The sequence below is a fragment of the Seriola aureovittata genome, chromosome 17 (assembly GCF_021018895.1).
Source record: "Seriola aureovittata isolate HTS-2021-v1 ecotype China chromosome 17, ASM2101889v1, whole genome shotgun sequence".
Taxonomy (NCBI): Eukaryota; Metazoa; Chordata; class Actinopteri; order Carangiformes; family Carangidae; genus Seriola; species Seriola aureovittata.
Genome location: NC_079380.1, coordinates 20,480,125 through 20,496,261, shown reverse-complemented (window position 1 = coordinate 20,496,261; position 16,137 = coordinate 20,480,125). Strand labels below are relative to the sequence as shown.

Below are 16,137 nucleotides of genomic sequence, written 5' to 3'. Positions count from 1 at the left end.
AGAAAAATTAAAAGTATGTTAGTAGAAAAAGGTGTGTACGGAGGCTAAGAAAGGCCATAATAATTTGTTTGTTTAACTTTATGCATATTCTTTATGCGTAACCATTACTGAGTGCTTTGTTTAAATTTGAATACCACTGAATTTATAGCACTGAGACATTTTACTTTGAAAAATCTGATTTTATGTGGCTGTGAATTCTCCTCTTTGATTTTTTTCAAGTGGTGAAATCGAAAAATTAAAAAAAAAAATTGCACGTTCTTAAATTCTAGTGTCCAAGGTTTCCAGTCACTAATATGAACTGTACTTTCTGATATCATGTGACTGACTGGACCTGATACGACAGCGAGGTCTGATGTTCAAGTCTGAATTAAATTAAATGTAATAAATCTAATTTAAAGCGACTTGACTTTTGACTTGACTAGAATTATTTTGATCAGAATTTAAGCAAACTGAATTGAGTTTTTTAAATCTATGGACACATGTAGAATGTGTGAACTTAAAAATAACTTAATGTTAATAACTTAAATAAGTTGTTTTTCTCTAAATTTAAGAGTATTCAGTAGACGTTATTTTTAACTATTTAATTGCTTGTAAAAATTTAAATATCAAAATCTGAAATCATACTGATCACGTGTTTGCATTGCTCTACAGTGCAATATTACTATAATTATATGAATGCCATTAGTTCAAAAGACAGCGTCTGCCAAAAGCTTATTGTACTGTGTATGTCCACCTACAATTATAGAGAAATTCACCCCACAGCATTACAAGTGCAACACGAGCAAACACACTAGACATTGGTTTTGCAGCAGGTCTACAAATCTGTGTATTGTCTTGTCTGTCATTTTGCCGTTTGCTGTTTCAGCCCCTGACGTTCCCCCCTCCTCCCCCTTTTTATTTTTTATTTTGCTCCACCCAACCCCTCAGAAGTTACAACCATCAGCACGAGAGTGAATCAGTCACAGCACACTTCAGTCAAGCATACCCGTCCTGTGTTGTGTCATCGTGTTTCTGTCTCTTCATCTCTAGCTGTTACGATTTTAGTTTGGACTTTTGGTTGTTTGGTGCTGGTATCGTTGGTGGTGTTGTGCTTGTGTAGACAAGTATTTTCCCATTGGTTTTGATTTCTTGCCATCTTCTGGACGAACCCAGTCAATAATTTGCTCACTTCCCTCCTCCACACCTCCTCCACTCACCACGGACCACTCTTGTGGAACCTCTCACCTCCAGCTCCAGCTCCCACTCCTATCAATCCCTGTGGTGATTATTATTTTTCACACCTCCATAAAAGATGCCGTCCACATACATCATTCCTTTGGTTGTTTTTTCCCACCACCTCCTCTCCCTCCTTCCACCATTGCCTCCCCCCCTTCCGTCATGGATATTTTTTTGGACTCGGCCTCCCGAGCTACGTCCTCTTTTTTCATTCCGTGTCTGCGGATTGTCGCATGTCGCCCTCCTGACCCTATTTGTGTTGTCTGCAGCCAAACGGGAGCGGCCAGAGCAAAATGCCAGGCTCCTTCTTGCTGCCTCCACCTCCCCCAGTGGCCCGCCCAGTGCCCCTCCCTATGCCCGACTCTAAACCCAACAGCACGCCCCCTGACGGCGGACTCTCCTCGCCCGCATCTCCGTGTAAGTGACCCCGCAGAGACCGTTCTCAAAACCAAACCAGCAGCAAAAAAAAAAAAAAAAAAAAAAAACTGAAAATCCCAACCCTCTCCAGAGAAAAGCCCCCTGCCATTGTTCTTCCTCCAACTTTGTGCCATCATTGTTCCTGTGTATCCAACATCTCACCTCCCTTAACCACTTGGAGGGCTATGGAAGCCAGCGCAGAATATACTGTGGAGCTCTGTAGAGTAGATCAAGGCCACCAGAGGTTTGGTGGGAAATATCTGTCATAAAGGACTTCTGTGGTGTTCATCAGGGTTCTGTATTAAGCCCCCGTCAGTTTCAGTGGCTCATTCTGCTTTGTCGGGAATGGAAGGTGCATCACCACCCCAGTTCTTCTCCCTCTAGATCCTCCTTTCTTCTCCCGCTGGACTCATCAGCAAATCTTGTGGAAAAACTCAAGAAGGCTTTGATTATTAATTGATTCTTACTCGTGAAGGGCACAAATTTAGGGCAGTTAATTTACATGGACTCCAAAACACTCCAGTACAAATTGGGACATTGGTGGAATAATTAGTTTTTGGTTGAGCTGATCTTCTTGGTGGGATTTTTTTTGTTTTGTTCAATGTTTGTTAAGGAGAATAGGGTGTGTATTTAAGGTGAAGGAGTGATGTCAGTCCACCCGTGGGACTTTCTCACAATACGTTTGTCTTCCTCACCTGTGATAGGAGGGGCACTGGATGGAGCACTTTTTTTTGTTTGTTTTTAGCTTTCCTTCAAGTGTAGTGTTTTCGTTTTACCCCCCAGTCAGCGTCTCAAAGTCTTCTATGTCTTATGTATGTTACTCCAATTCTTAGAAACACATGGATGTATACGGTATATGTCCATACACATAAATCTCTCTCTGTCTCTCTCTCTCCTCTTCTTGTCCTTTCTCCCTTTCCTCCGCACAAACAGACTCACACATGCATAAGTCTGCACACTGCATCCTGAATCCCTCAGTGAGATTCAAATTATGGAGTCCGTAGGGTGCCTCAAACTGCCCTAAATTTGTCAGAGACTTTGATGCAAGTGGGTTTTAAATGTCCCTGACTGATACTCAATGTCAGGATTCGGGTGTGCTCAATCACTTCCAACTGAGTATATCAGCGGGACTTAATCATTCAGGGAGATCTAAGTTTGCTTACCAGATTTTGGCAAACTTAGCTGTGGAGTTTTGATGACCTGAATACAATTTTACTTTCATCTAAAATGAATGCATTTACTTTATTTATTTACGTTTTAACTACAGTAGGTTTACTGTATCTCGTTAAATTTTAAAGCAATTTTGCGGAATACACTCGTTCACTTCCTTGCCAAGAGTTTGACGAGAAGATTGATACCACTCTCACGTCTGTGCGGTAAATATGAAGCTACAGCTAGCAAACGTTAGCTTAGCTTTGCATATATATTGGAAACAGGGGGGAAATAGCTAGCCTAAATCTGTCCAAAGGTAACAAAAACTGCCTACCAGCACCTCTAATGCTCAGTAACTAAAACATTACATAGTTTAATTTGTACAAAAACAAAAAATGTGCAAAAATAACATGTTGTGGTTTTATGGGGAAGTTATGTGCCAGACTGTTTCTTGACCAGGCCCACTCACTTCCCAGTGTTGTCATTTCTACACTTGGGTTTTTATAGTGAGATCATGTTAATCCATGAGTTTTAGAGGTGCTGTTAGGTGGATATTGTTACTGTTGGAAAGAACTAGCCTAGCTTTGTACTAAGCTAGCAGGTTGCTAGCACTAGCTTCATATTGAGATAAACACAAGAGTGGTATCAGTCCTCTTATCCTACTCTTGGCAAGAAAGTGAATAAGTGTATTATCACAATGTCTCTTTCCTGTAAGATTGTACAGGAAGTTGCAGTGGTGATTGTCTCTCTGTGGACTGATGTCTATTTTGTTGTTCCTCTGTTTCCGTAGCATACTCCACGCCAGGCGCCACAGCTCCCAACAGGTTTGTCGGCATCGGATCACGGGACAACAACTTTCTGAACATCCCGCAGCAGACACAGGTAGGAGTTTGGGGATATACTGACAGTACAGTACTGACAAACTCGTCTGTTTTGACTACGATTACCAGTCAAAACTCAGGAAACTTATTAACTGTGTGGATGTACGCCAAAATATTTCTTATTCCCTCACTCTCCCTGAAACCTGCTGTTGGGTTTCCTCCACCTCTCTCACACCATCCCACAGCGCACCGTCAGTGTGTGCATTTGTACATCTGTATTTTACTGTACGTGTGTGGTTTACCATATGTGCTCAACTCTTTATTTGGCACATATGGAGCCTACCCTTCAGACACCAGGACTTCTCCCTCGCTGCCTTCTTCGCGCCCTCTCCTTGCTACCTTTCCTTCCACTCTTTTTGCCAACCCACCCCACACCTCCCACTTCACTTTCTGACTCTTTTAGCTATATCCTACTCTGCTCTCTCCTCTCCCCCTTATTCATTTTCTCTGCCTCGGCCTTTTACTGTTTCTCTCTTTCACCTTATTCGTTCCTTCCCTTCACTGCTCTGTGCTTCGTTCATATGCCTCCTCCATTACCACCAGTACTTTTCTCATTAGTGTCCAACCACACCCGCCTGGAGCCAGCTCAGCTCTGCTCCTCGACACATGGAAACCATCTGAAAGTGCTCTGCTGATCCCCTCCCTTGTTTCTCTGCCCTCCGTTCTCTCACTTTTCCTCCCTTTCCATTTCCCCCATTCCTGATCTTTTCTGCCCCTGCGCTCATTATACTCCACTCTTTATTCCCCTTCCCCTTCTTCATTTCAGTTTTTATCTTCAGTTTTTATCTGCCATCCCCACGGTCCGTTTTTCTTCTTCTTCATCTTCTACTAATGTTACTTTACTCTATATAACCTACCAACTCTGAGTTGTTTCTTTTGTTCACCCTGGTATTTTTTTCCACACTGAATGTTCAAGAGTATGTGGACACCCAGACATTACATCCATAAATGATTGTTGAACACATCAAGCCAAACCTATGGGCATTAAACTGCTGTTACGACAGCTTCCACTCCTCTGGGAAGGTTTTCCACCAGATTTCTGAACCTGGCAGCAGGGATTTGCTCCCATTCAGCCACATGAGCATTATATTGAGGTTGGGCACTGATTTAGAGCGATAAAACCTGGCTTGCAGTCAGTCTTCCCCTGTAACCCAGTGGTGCTGAATGGTGTTGAGGTTAGGGCAAGCCACTCAGATTCTTCCACACCAAACTGGGTTGATCATTTCTTTATGGACCCTGGGTTTTTGCACAGGGGCATTGTCATGTTGAAACAGGAAATGATCTTCTCCAACAGTTGCCACAAAGTTACAGACACTAAAATGTTATTGTATGCTGTAGCATACAATAAGAAAGATTGCAAGAGACAAAAGATTTCCCTCCATTGAAACAAACCATAAAAACAGCCCAAAACCAAAAGTAAATCAAAGCATATGGACAGGGTATCTACATACTTTTGGCCATGTAGCGTGTCTTGATGTTTTTTTATTAAAAAGCTAATTGAAGCTCGAAACTCAGTGGGACATAGTATCTGAAGTATGGTTTTACTTTTCCAAACAAGCGACATTAATTGTTTAGATGTGCTTGTCAAAGTACGACATTAAAAGATTAATGATCCACTGAAAAAAAAAAAAAAGATAAATTGCTAAACAAAGAGCATGTCAGAAGTGAGTATGTGGTGACTATAGGATAGGCTGGAGAACATCTCACACTGACAATAGTGGGCTCCATGTGCCCCCCAGTGGCGAAAGTGAGGCACTGCAACCAGAGGATCAGGGAAACAAGATACCAACAGTACAGAGAAAGAAGAAATGGAGGGAACAGAGCGTCAGAGTTTCGGCCCTTATAGAAGTCACGTCCCGGCCGTCTGGTTACCCCCGGCAACCAGACATGATGTCATAGCCAGTTGATCTTGAATTTGAGAAGGGGTTGCTCAAGAGGGGGCAAGGGTGGGGGGTGGGGGGGGCGCAGGAAAGAAAAGAGGGTGGTCACTGTCTGCTGCCAAGGATTTAGTGGGAGTGTTCACGGGAGATAGATGGATTGTGTGTATCTGTGTGTGTGTGTGTGTTTGTAAGAGCATACACAGAAGGAGAGAGAGTAACTAAGAGGGGAGAAGTTACAATGCCCTAGGCCTGCTGGGACAGTGCCCAGGGGAGTAGGGTAGCTGAGAAGGGCAAGAGGCAGAAGGGGGGTATTCATGCGACCTGTTAGAGTCAAACAAAACAAAAGGCTGCTTCCCTGGAGGCTCAGCGTAGTTTCCAAGGCCTGACTTCTAGAATGTTGGCGCACCAGCCCGCAGTGCCAGATCCTGCGGGCCAAGCGGGGCAGCCAACAACAGCGACGGTGACCCACTCCTGCTCCCTGCTCATGCTGAGTGGGAGAAACCCAACGTGAAGATGGCACAAGTGACGGGGAGCGTCAAGACTGCCCATTCCCCTGCTGCTGCTTGGCCATTAGTAGCCATTCAGTGCTTGGCTAAATTCAAGACATATTGTAGTTCACTCCAGAAATGGGCAGGATTGATGGTTATGGCCCAGATGACTCTTCTGTCGCTCATTGTATGCAGGCCTACAGTCATGGTCAAATTTATTAGGTACATAAATCAGAATATCTCCAGAAATAAACTAAATACTATTATATCCAGGAGCCTTGACCACTGTAAGAGAAGCCTGTTATATCTCTTACAGCTTTACAAAGGCAACTGGCGACTTGGTTCAGGTTCTTAAAGACATTTCAAGGCTTCTTCAGTTCATCTTCAGTTCTGAAGGAACCTTTTCAGATCAGAGGTAGAACGTCCTCTAGAACCTCAAGCAAGTCAAGTTGCCATCGTAAAGCTCTCAGAGATACCATGACCTGGATGAACCTAGAATCTTTACTTGAGAGTTGTAGTTAACGTCTCTATACTATGACTATTTATCAAAGAGCCTGATATTCTCCAACATGATTGGTCATCTTTTGTATTGATGATTCACCCAAGAGAGTTTCACATCCGTTCAAGCTTTGCTCCAACTGCCGGTCACATTGTCTTTAAAATCACCAAATTGCAGTTGGCTGTTTAGTTATATCCAAAGGTGTTTTTGTTATCTTGCCCGCCAAATCTTTCTGGTTTTGACATTAACATGATCTCATCCCTCACACCCCCCTTCCCTCTCTTTCTTTTTCAGTCTTGGTTCCTCTGACAAGATCTGTGTACAAACCAGCAACTAGAATTCTTTCTTTACAATCGGAAATAGAAAAACAGAGAAACAACCCACAGGATAACAATTGTCCTCCAACCAACCCACCGACCGACCCTGACAGTATGTCTCACCTGATACAAAATATAACCAAGCAACACAGGAAATTGCAGCAGCATGACACTTTTAGAGGAACTCTGGACTAATTTACCCAGTCAGAGGGAGGACCCGTTTTAAGCAAAGATGGATAGATGGAAAGATGAATGGATGGACAAGAGGATGCCAGGATAGAGAAGGAGTAAGAGGACAAACAGCACCAAGCAGGCATCTCTCCTGAAAAAACCACCGAACCAGCACAACACAGCAGCAACGCAGGAGGAACCTGAGGATGAAAAAGTGGTCAGCTTCTCCTACTTCGTGAGGACGCATTGTTTAATGAATGGCAAAGAAAATCAACTGTCCAACAGAATCAGATTTTCCAGATGAAATGTTTAACCTACAAAGCCACACCCAGCCATGAATCCACTACCTGCTCAAAGCAAAGACACAATTAGGTCTCCAATGAAAGCTGCAGTCCATGCTCCTGTTATGTCTGTCATCACCCAAAACAAAATCAAATTGACCAACGTTTTTCTCTCTCTCTGAATGACCATTGACTCTATAAAGCCCCCTTTGTACCTTACTACTAACTAGAGAGAGACCATGCCAAAACATTTCTTGATTAAGGGTTGCACTACAAGCTGAATCAATTAACACTAATCTTAACGATGTGCACTATTTACCTACAAGGCATGGGGAGGTAAACCAGACTTGCCTATCAAGAGTTTTAAAGAGGAAAAATCAAGGTACAAGAAGCCTTCACGTGTCCTCAACCCCCATTGTTCAGTTCGACAAATCATTGGCCTCCACTCCCATTCTCACATTTCCCCCCCACACAACACACACTCACTACAATCTGTGCCATGACCACAGCATGTATGTACAATTGAATACACACACACACACACAGTTGCCCAGTCTCACCTTTTAGATTGTAGTATTTATAGGTGGTGGTGTTGTGTTATGATATTTTCATTTTATACGCACATACAGTAAAGCCCATTGAACTCTACCTATTTGATTAGACATCTAAACCAACACACACACTGAAAAATCAGTGTGTACATCATTGCTGACAGTTTTCATGACTATAGACAGCAGCTATTGATTCCCCTTTTTGCCCTCTTGTAATGTAGATGAATGATTTTGTTCTCTTGTGTGTTCTCTTATTTGAATTTATTCCTTTTGGATTTGTACTATTTTATAATTGTTTTATATTTGAATGACAGCACCTTATAGAGAAACACAGTAAGAAGTGGGATGTTTAAGCGGCATAGACAGGGTGGTTAGCTAACCCGGATCAAATAGTAGTTGCAAAAAACTTAAAGTAAAGGTTGGATACTTTGAGAATTACACTTTTTCGCTTTGCTACCGAAAGTTATGTGAGAAGATTGATGCTACTTGTGTGTCTGTATGGTAAATGTGAAGCTACAGCTAGCAAGCTTAGCATAAAGACTCGAAACTGGGGGAAACCAGCTAGCCTTGCTCTGTCCAAAAGTAACAAAAATCCAAAAACCAGCACCTCTTGTTTGTTTAATCCGTACAAAAACCTGAAGTTTAAAAACAACAACCTGTTACACACTAAATTGTTTTTTTTACACTTTGGGTTTTATACAGATTAAGACACACCACAGCACCTTGTTACCATTGGACAGAGCCAGGGAAGCTGTTTCACGCCTGTTTTTAGTCATAATGCTAAGCTAAGCTACCCGGCAACTGGCTATAGCTTCATATTTACCGTACAGGCACAGGAGTGGTATCAAACTTCTCATCTACCTCTCAGCAAGAAAGCAAATGTGTGTATTTTCCAAAATGTCAAACTTTTCCTTTAACATGGTTTGTTTGTTCTCAGTGCCAGATAAACCCATTTGCCACATACTGTGCTGCAGGACCACACAACGCAGAGTTTTGACAATCACAGGAAGCCTATTTTCTGGGAACCTACCTGCTGAACTATACAGGTCAAGAAAAAGCTTCTACTATTTAACCCAGGTACAGCTGCTGACTGGTGATGGTCATACGTGAGTGATAGAAAACCAGAATCGAGGAGGGAAGGTTGCTGAAGATGGGACCCAGAATATAAGAGAGAGTAGCTCTTCTTTCTGTCTCCCTAAAGTTTACCCTGTTGTTTACACTCCCAGACGGGCCGCTGCTCCAAGAGCAGAGGGAGCCACACTGCGGAGCAAAATGAATATGTGACATATCTGGCTGTTTTTCAGAGAGGGTTTTCAGTAGGAGGATCACACATGTGCCCAATTTTTTTTAGGTGCACAGGGTCAGGTAAAAGGACATAGGTTGCTATGGTAATCCCCCCAAAACACACACACACAAACACACATGCACCAGCACTCCCCTGAGGTATTGTGAAATCGATGAGCCCCTAATGATCAAAACTGCACTAAAACAATCATGCCAGCCAACCTTGTGAGTTTGTTTTTTGTGAGAATTACAGTAGATCGACCACCACTTAGTATTCCAAATCAGTGGATGTATTACTGGGATAGAAACACACCTGTAGAGCACAGATCGCCACTTCTTGAATACACAGACTTAAAAAGTCCACTCACTATTAACGCAAACACATCCCCAGTGCCCGACTGAATTCAAAGGGAAGTCTTAAATATAGACAATCTGAGGAGGCCTTTATGCTTTTAATCATTTTGTATCATTAGCCCACTTTCAGACTGATTCAGTTATTTCCTGTTAAAAGTTGAATTCAAATCATCCATCCAACCTCACAAAATAACTGGACTGCCTGGCCATGTTCTTCACTGCAGGGAAACACAACATAGTTGGCCAACGACTGGCAACCATCTCATCAGCTTCGTAGAGAGAACTAGCTCCGCTGAGTAAGACGTTAATGATGGCTAAGGTGATTTCTTTTCTAATCTATGGAAGTGCCTCTGTATTCCCATTATGCAATTTGTCAAACATGAATTCAGGTTCTTTTTCTCACATATAAGCTATAGTGAATGGTGAAAAATTTATGTCAGGAGAGGAGAAAAAAAAAACGGTGACAGCTCACTAGATAATCGCAAGCATCTTTATATATAATACACATATATATTTATAGATATATACATTTTTTTTATTTGCAAGATAAGCTCTGTGGCAGTCTAGTTATTTTTTGAAGCATGGCGTACATCGCACAGTCATAGGATGCATCTCAAAAACTGCTGATTTGAGCTAAAGTACCAGTCTCTAAACCCATACTCGCATTAAATGACAGAAAAAGGAAATCCATGGCAAATCACAACAATAGATACATAGACAGTGATGAAAATGTAGTTGAGGATTTAAAAAAAAAAAAAAGAACAGATTAGGTTTTGTTGTTTTCTTTCTTGTTTTGATGGGAAGTATTGTTCTTGAAACTAAATGATGTATGTCGATTGAGCCATGTGCAATGCCTTGGTAGAGGAATTGTGTTTGTTTGTTAGCAATTGTTTGAGGGTGTCACGAGAAAAGAGGGAAAACCCTCTAGGTTTTTTTTTTCTTTTGTTTTTTGTTTTTCAAGTCCATGTGCTCTAGGACTCTAAATATGAGGGCGTTGAGAAAAAAATCCCAGTCTTTGTAAGTAAGTTTGAGGAAACTGTTTTTAATTTTCCTTTTGTTTTGTTTTTTTGTTTTTTTTTCCTTTTTTTAAAGAAAAATTTCATTTCTAATGATTTGTTTTCACAATGTGGGAGGGCTGAAGGAACAATTTTGCAACTCATAAAATATATATCACTATGAAAACTGGTGCTTTCGTAAAGAATAAAGTACATTCAATCTCTATTATACATAAATAATAATAAACGAAAAATTAAGTGTTATCATAAAAGCAAATTTTAGGAAAACATGCATTATTCTATTTCTCTTTTTGTATTTACTGAGGGGGGAGGGGTTCATTGTACGAAAAGGTTGTTGTGACAAAAGGCATTTTTCCCCCCCAACCTTTACAACACAGCAGAGGAACAGTGGCAGGGTAAAAAAAGAAACATCTCTTTCCAGACTGTTCCATCTTGTATCCAACACAAGTGAACCTAATGTGGGACAAAGACAAGATCTTCCCCAATTTTGGGAGATGCACAAATATGGATTCCCGTTTCCAAGAAAAACAAAACAACAACAAAAATCATGAGTGATGATGTCTGGTGAAAATTTATTTTTATTTTTTATTTGGTGTCAATGTCCGGTTGGTTTGGCGAGAGGGAATTAGCGACCTCAGAGGGATGCTGTCAGTTCAATAAGAATGTGAGCCCCACCCCCCACCCACCCCCCTCTCCAACCCCCCCCACCCCCTTCTCTGAATCCCCATCTCCCACTGTAAATGATTATAAATATTTGTTTGGTGATGTAGTGTTATAGACTCAGAGCATCTTAAAGGTTGTCCCTAAAAAGTGCCTTTTGTTCACAGATTCCATCTTGTAATCCTGAGTGCCCATCTCAAAAGAAAAAAAAGTCCCCTCCTTCACACTTCTATATCTTTCTCTTCCTCTTCTTCAAGCTTTTTAAAGCAGTATACATAGTACTAAAGGAAATTGGTGTGATTTAGTTCCTCTTTTTATTGTTGAATAATTAAGAAAAGCTGAAAAAAAGACAAAAAAAAAAGATATTTTCTGTCTTGCTTCTCTTCCTCTGTATCTTGTCTTCTGTCTATCTTGGACACTGGAGTAGTCTGTAGCTGCGTAACCTTCTCCTTCCTCCCCTCCCTCCTTTTCTCCTTTCTCCCTTTCTCTGAACGGCGGGGTTTAAAAAAAAAAAAATCAAAAAAAAAAAAAAAAGAATACGCAAAGATTTTTTTGTCTGAGCAGAATGCAGTTAGCTCACATGTTATTCTTGTCTGTACGCTTCACATTGTATTACCATACCCATCTTCTTCAGCTTCTCCATTCAACAGCTAATGTAAGTGAACAAGTTACACCACGGGGCTCTGGGCTGTGCTGAGGACAGGGGCTGGGTTATAGGGCAAAGAAACAGTTTCCCCCCCCCCCGGGAGAGATCAACGACATATGAACCCGAGTGGAGGGATGAAAGCACTCATGGGAACTTTTTGGTTTTGGTCTTTGGCGAGGGAGATGACCAGTAGGACTGCTAGTATAGGCAGGTTTGTTTGTAATCCTTGTTTCTATCTATTTATTTTTTTTATAATTGAATTTGGATTTGCTTTTTGATTACTTTTTGTCATTGTTACTGCATATCTTAGGCAGCGGTAAGATGCTGCGTCAAGACCTTCAATTATGCACCTTTCTAGTGGTTGAATGAGACCAGCTATTTAAAAAAAATAAAAATTCAATAAAAAAAAAAAAAAAGGAAGAAAAGGAAAAAAAAAATTAAACTGAAAAATAACTCCAAGCACCTTATAAAGCGGACCGGTTCCACAGCACGGAGACTGAGAGGCTCAGATTTAGCACAATCACTAGAAATGTACGCTTTGTTTCAAAATGTTGTATTGATTCACCACCATTGACCAAAGTGATATGGTTCCAAAAGCTGTAAAGCGAGTAGACCTTGGTGACTTATGGAGAAAGCACCTTGAAATTCCACCAGCAAAATCAAGTGATTACAGAATTTTTTTTTTTTTTTTTTTGTCCTGCAAAAAAAAAAAATACAACTAAAAGTAATTAAATATATGCAACTTTTTATTTTTCTTCATCAAGCAAATGAAGCCAGCAGCAGTATTATCAATCTAGCCTTGACAAGTGAAAGCACCACAGTTGAGAAGCCATATCAGAGAGGAACAGGTTGCATGGAGCAGTGTGTGTGTGTGTGTGTGTGTGTGTGTGTGTGTGTGCGTGTGTGCGTGCGTGTGTGCGTGCGTGCGTGCGTGTGTGTGTGTGAGAGAGAGAGTGCGTGTGTGTCTGTGTGTGTGTGTGTGTGTGTGTGTGTGTGGGGTTTGTTGAGGGAGGGTGCCTCAGTACCTGCCCCTGCACTGTTCAAAGAGCCCAGTCGGACCCTGTGGCCGAACCATCCGCCCTTTTTTTTTTTTTTTTTCCTTTGTTTGTTTTTAACACGTTTTGTAGGACGCTGGGCCGTGTTTAGCGATGTGTAGACTGAGGCCCCTGGCCGGCCTATCCCCTCGTCTCTGGCCTGTACCCCCTCCCACGATGAGTGCCCCTCCTCCTCCTCTTCCTCCTCCTCCCCTTAGAGCAGCGTCCACCCCTCAGACACACCTCCCAGAGCCCATGGTGAAATGCATGTGTTAATTACAGTTTCTTTTCCATAATAATAATAAAAAACAGTTTGAAAAGAGCAACACCTTTACTTGATTGAATAAAAGGATGTTCTTGACTGTATCATGCCTATGTCAGCTGTGGTTATTACTGTGTCATTTTGGTGATGGGTAACCAGCTGCCTGTGTCTCATACATGGCTATAGCCCATGGGCAGTGGTGGAACAGGTAGATAGATAGATAGATACTTTATTTATCCTGTAGGGGAAATTCATGACCCTTTACTTTGGTAAAAGTGTCAATGCCACATTGTAAAAATACACCATTACACTTGCATTTAAATCCTTCTTAAGTAACAACACCTATAGTATCAAAGGTAAAGCTACCGATTCTGCAGAAAAAAATTGCTCCTGTGACAGAGACATTACTGTGTATGACATTATTAGATTGTGAATACTTAAGATTTAGCAAGGTAGGTATAGTCCAGTTCATCCCCACCAAAGGGTCACGATAACTCTGAGGGATCAAAAGATAATTAACGGGGTAGAAAAAGGTAAAAAAAAAAAAAACTTCCTCCACACAAACAGTACATTGTGTTTTAATTTTTTTTTTAAGATATGTTTTTGGGCTTTTGTGCCTTTATTGGAGAGGATAGTGGAGAGAGACAAGAAATGAGGAGGCAGAGAGAGGGGGAATGACATGCAGTAAAGGCCGTCCGATGCGGGACTCGAACCGGGGCCAACTGCAGCGAGGACTGTAGCCTCTACACATGGGGTGCCTGCTTAGACCACTACGCCACACGACACCCTGTACATTGTGTTTTATAGGTTTATACAATATGTGTAACTATAACTTTCAAATAGAGTGAACATTAGCTGAGAATATTTCCCTCTGAAATGTGTTTGAGAAGCATAAGATATAAATACTTAAGTAAAGTGCAAGTGCCTCAAATTGTACTTAAATAAATGTAATTCACTTTGAAAATCAATATTTTTATATGAACAATGGCTCAAATGGCCAGGTGTAATGTGAAATTGTGTTGGTTTTACAATCCATGACATTTCTGTTTTGGTTGAGTCTCATCAACGAGGAAAAAGCCCTGATAAGCCAAGTGTACACTACCTGTCCGACAGCAAACAGCACACAAAGTTAGAGACGAGCTAGTGAGCATTTAGCCGTTCAAGAGCCAGAACTGTCCCAACCAATAATGGAGTGGACTCATTCGCACTATGGTTGAAGTCATATGAGATCACTCCAATGTGCCATCCAAGGGTCTACATCTCCAAGAAAGGTCGGGGGCAATCTGAAGGTTCATGTCATGTGAGAATATCACAGTGGTACCTAACGTCTCCAGAAACATCAGTCCCCCATCAGACCAACTGTCTATAAATGGAGGTGATTTAGTTCTGTGGCTAATCTCCCTAGAAGTGGGCATCCAGCTCAACTCAGATGCTCAGTAACGTTAACAAAGAAGCTCAGAGTAACAGCTAAAGCCTTAAAGGAATCATTGGAGCTAGTTAACATCTCTGTTCATGAGTCAACCATACACACATCATGGTGCATGGTTACACTGGGCATGGTGTCCTGCCACAGACACCATGGAGGAAGCTGTTGCTCTCCAAAAAAAACATTGTTGCACCCCTGAAGTTTGTCAAAGAGCACCTTTACACTCCACAATGCTACTGGGAAAATGTTTTATGAACTGATGAGACTATGGTTGACTTGTTTGTGAAAAACATGCAGCACTATGTGTGGTGTAAAGGGCGCTGCATACTAACATCACAACATCATCATCCCAAAGGCGAAGCAGGGTGGAGGGAGCATCATGATTTGGGGCTATTTACTGTCTCTAGACCTGGACGCATGCAAACCACACATCCTGGGAATATGTCTGAGCTGAAGCAGCTCTTTAAAGGAGAACGGTCCAAAATTCCTCCTGAACGGAGCAGATCTGATTAGTAACTACTGGAAGCTCTTGTTTGAGGTCATTGGTGCCAAATGATGTTCAACCAGTCATTACATGCGAGGGTTCACTTTTCCACCACCACTGTGAATGATTATATATTTTTGACTTAGATGGAGATCAGTTCAAGTTTTATGACAAATCAGTACAAAAAAACAGGTAATTCCAAAGGGTTCACATAGTTTTTCATGCCACTGTATATCAAAGTATGAGTTTAATTTCTGTTAAGAAATCCCAAAGAAAATGGCATCGGGAATGAATTATTTAGTAGCAAGCTGATGAGGAAACAGGTGAATCTTCAGGGTTTAAAATAATAATGGAATTAAATATATGTTATTATGGATTTTGTCATGGTTTGCTATGGCAGACACCTTTTGTTAGTTTTGTTTGAACTTTTTGCACTTCCTGTTTTATTTTGTAATTGGTTTCCTTGTGTCAGTGTTTTGCTTCCTGTCTTGGTCCTGTGTCTGTGGTGATTGTCTGCCCCGCCCTAATGTGTTTCACCGGTGTTCAATCACCCTTGCCTCCCTTGTCTATATAGTCCTTGTGCTCCCCTTTGTCTGGGTCGGTTCGTCTGTTTAGTTCAGGGTTTGTTCACGTCGTCTGTTCATGTCTGTTATTTTGGTTAATAAACCTGTCTGCACCGTTACCCAAGTTTTGGCTGCATTTGGGTCCTACTTACCTCAAAACCCTTGACAGATTTAATTGTAAATAAGTGACTTGCATTTAACGTAGCCAAAGTCCACCTATTCTGATGTTAATGTATAAGTTTTACTCTTTGTTCTGTTACTGTGCAGTTTTATTTGAATGTAAATACACCCATATATACATTTTTTGATTTACTATCCGATGACTTTTGTGTACCCTACTATACTACGACATTTTATGCCTTACTATACTACAACGTTTTTCGTCCATTTTTATGCTTTACTATACAATGAAGGTTTTATTTCATTACATGTCTCACTGTACTACGACGTTTTTTGACGTTTTTATGCCTTAATATACTGTGCCGTATTCTAACGTTTTTAAGCCCTACTATACTATTATGTTTTTTGATGTTGTATGCTTTACTATAGTATCACG

The 16,137-nt window shown here is 41.2% G+C and overlaps 1 protein-coding gene across 17 annotated transcripts in view; it reads left to right on the top strand.

Annotated features, from left to right (window-relative positions):
* nfixb (nuclear factor I/Xb) overlaps window positions 1–13,212 on the top strand; it is a 143,818-nt gene extending 130,606 nt beyond the window's left edge. For 12 of the 17 annotated variants that reach the window (XM_056402197.1, XM_056402199.1, XM_056402203.1 and 9 more), the window contains 3 exons: window positions 1,485–1,632; window positions 3,575–3,666; window positions 6,827–13,212. In XM_056402197.1, coding sequence (XP_056258172.1) covers window positions 1,485–1,632; window positions 3,575–3,666; window positions 6,827–6,841 — 255 coding nt within the window. In that variant the 3' untranslated portion in view covers window positions 6,842–13,212. The remainder of the gene's footprint in view (window positions 1–1,484; window positions 1,633–3,574; window positions 3,667–6,826) is intronic. The other 5 variants (XM_056402209.1, XM_056402212.1, XM_056402210.1 and 2 more) reach the window with 1 other exon arrangement.
* The last annotated feature ends 2,925 nt before the right edge of the window (window positions 13,213–16,137 follow it).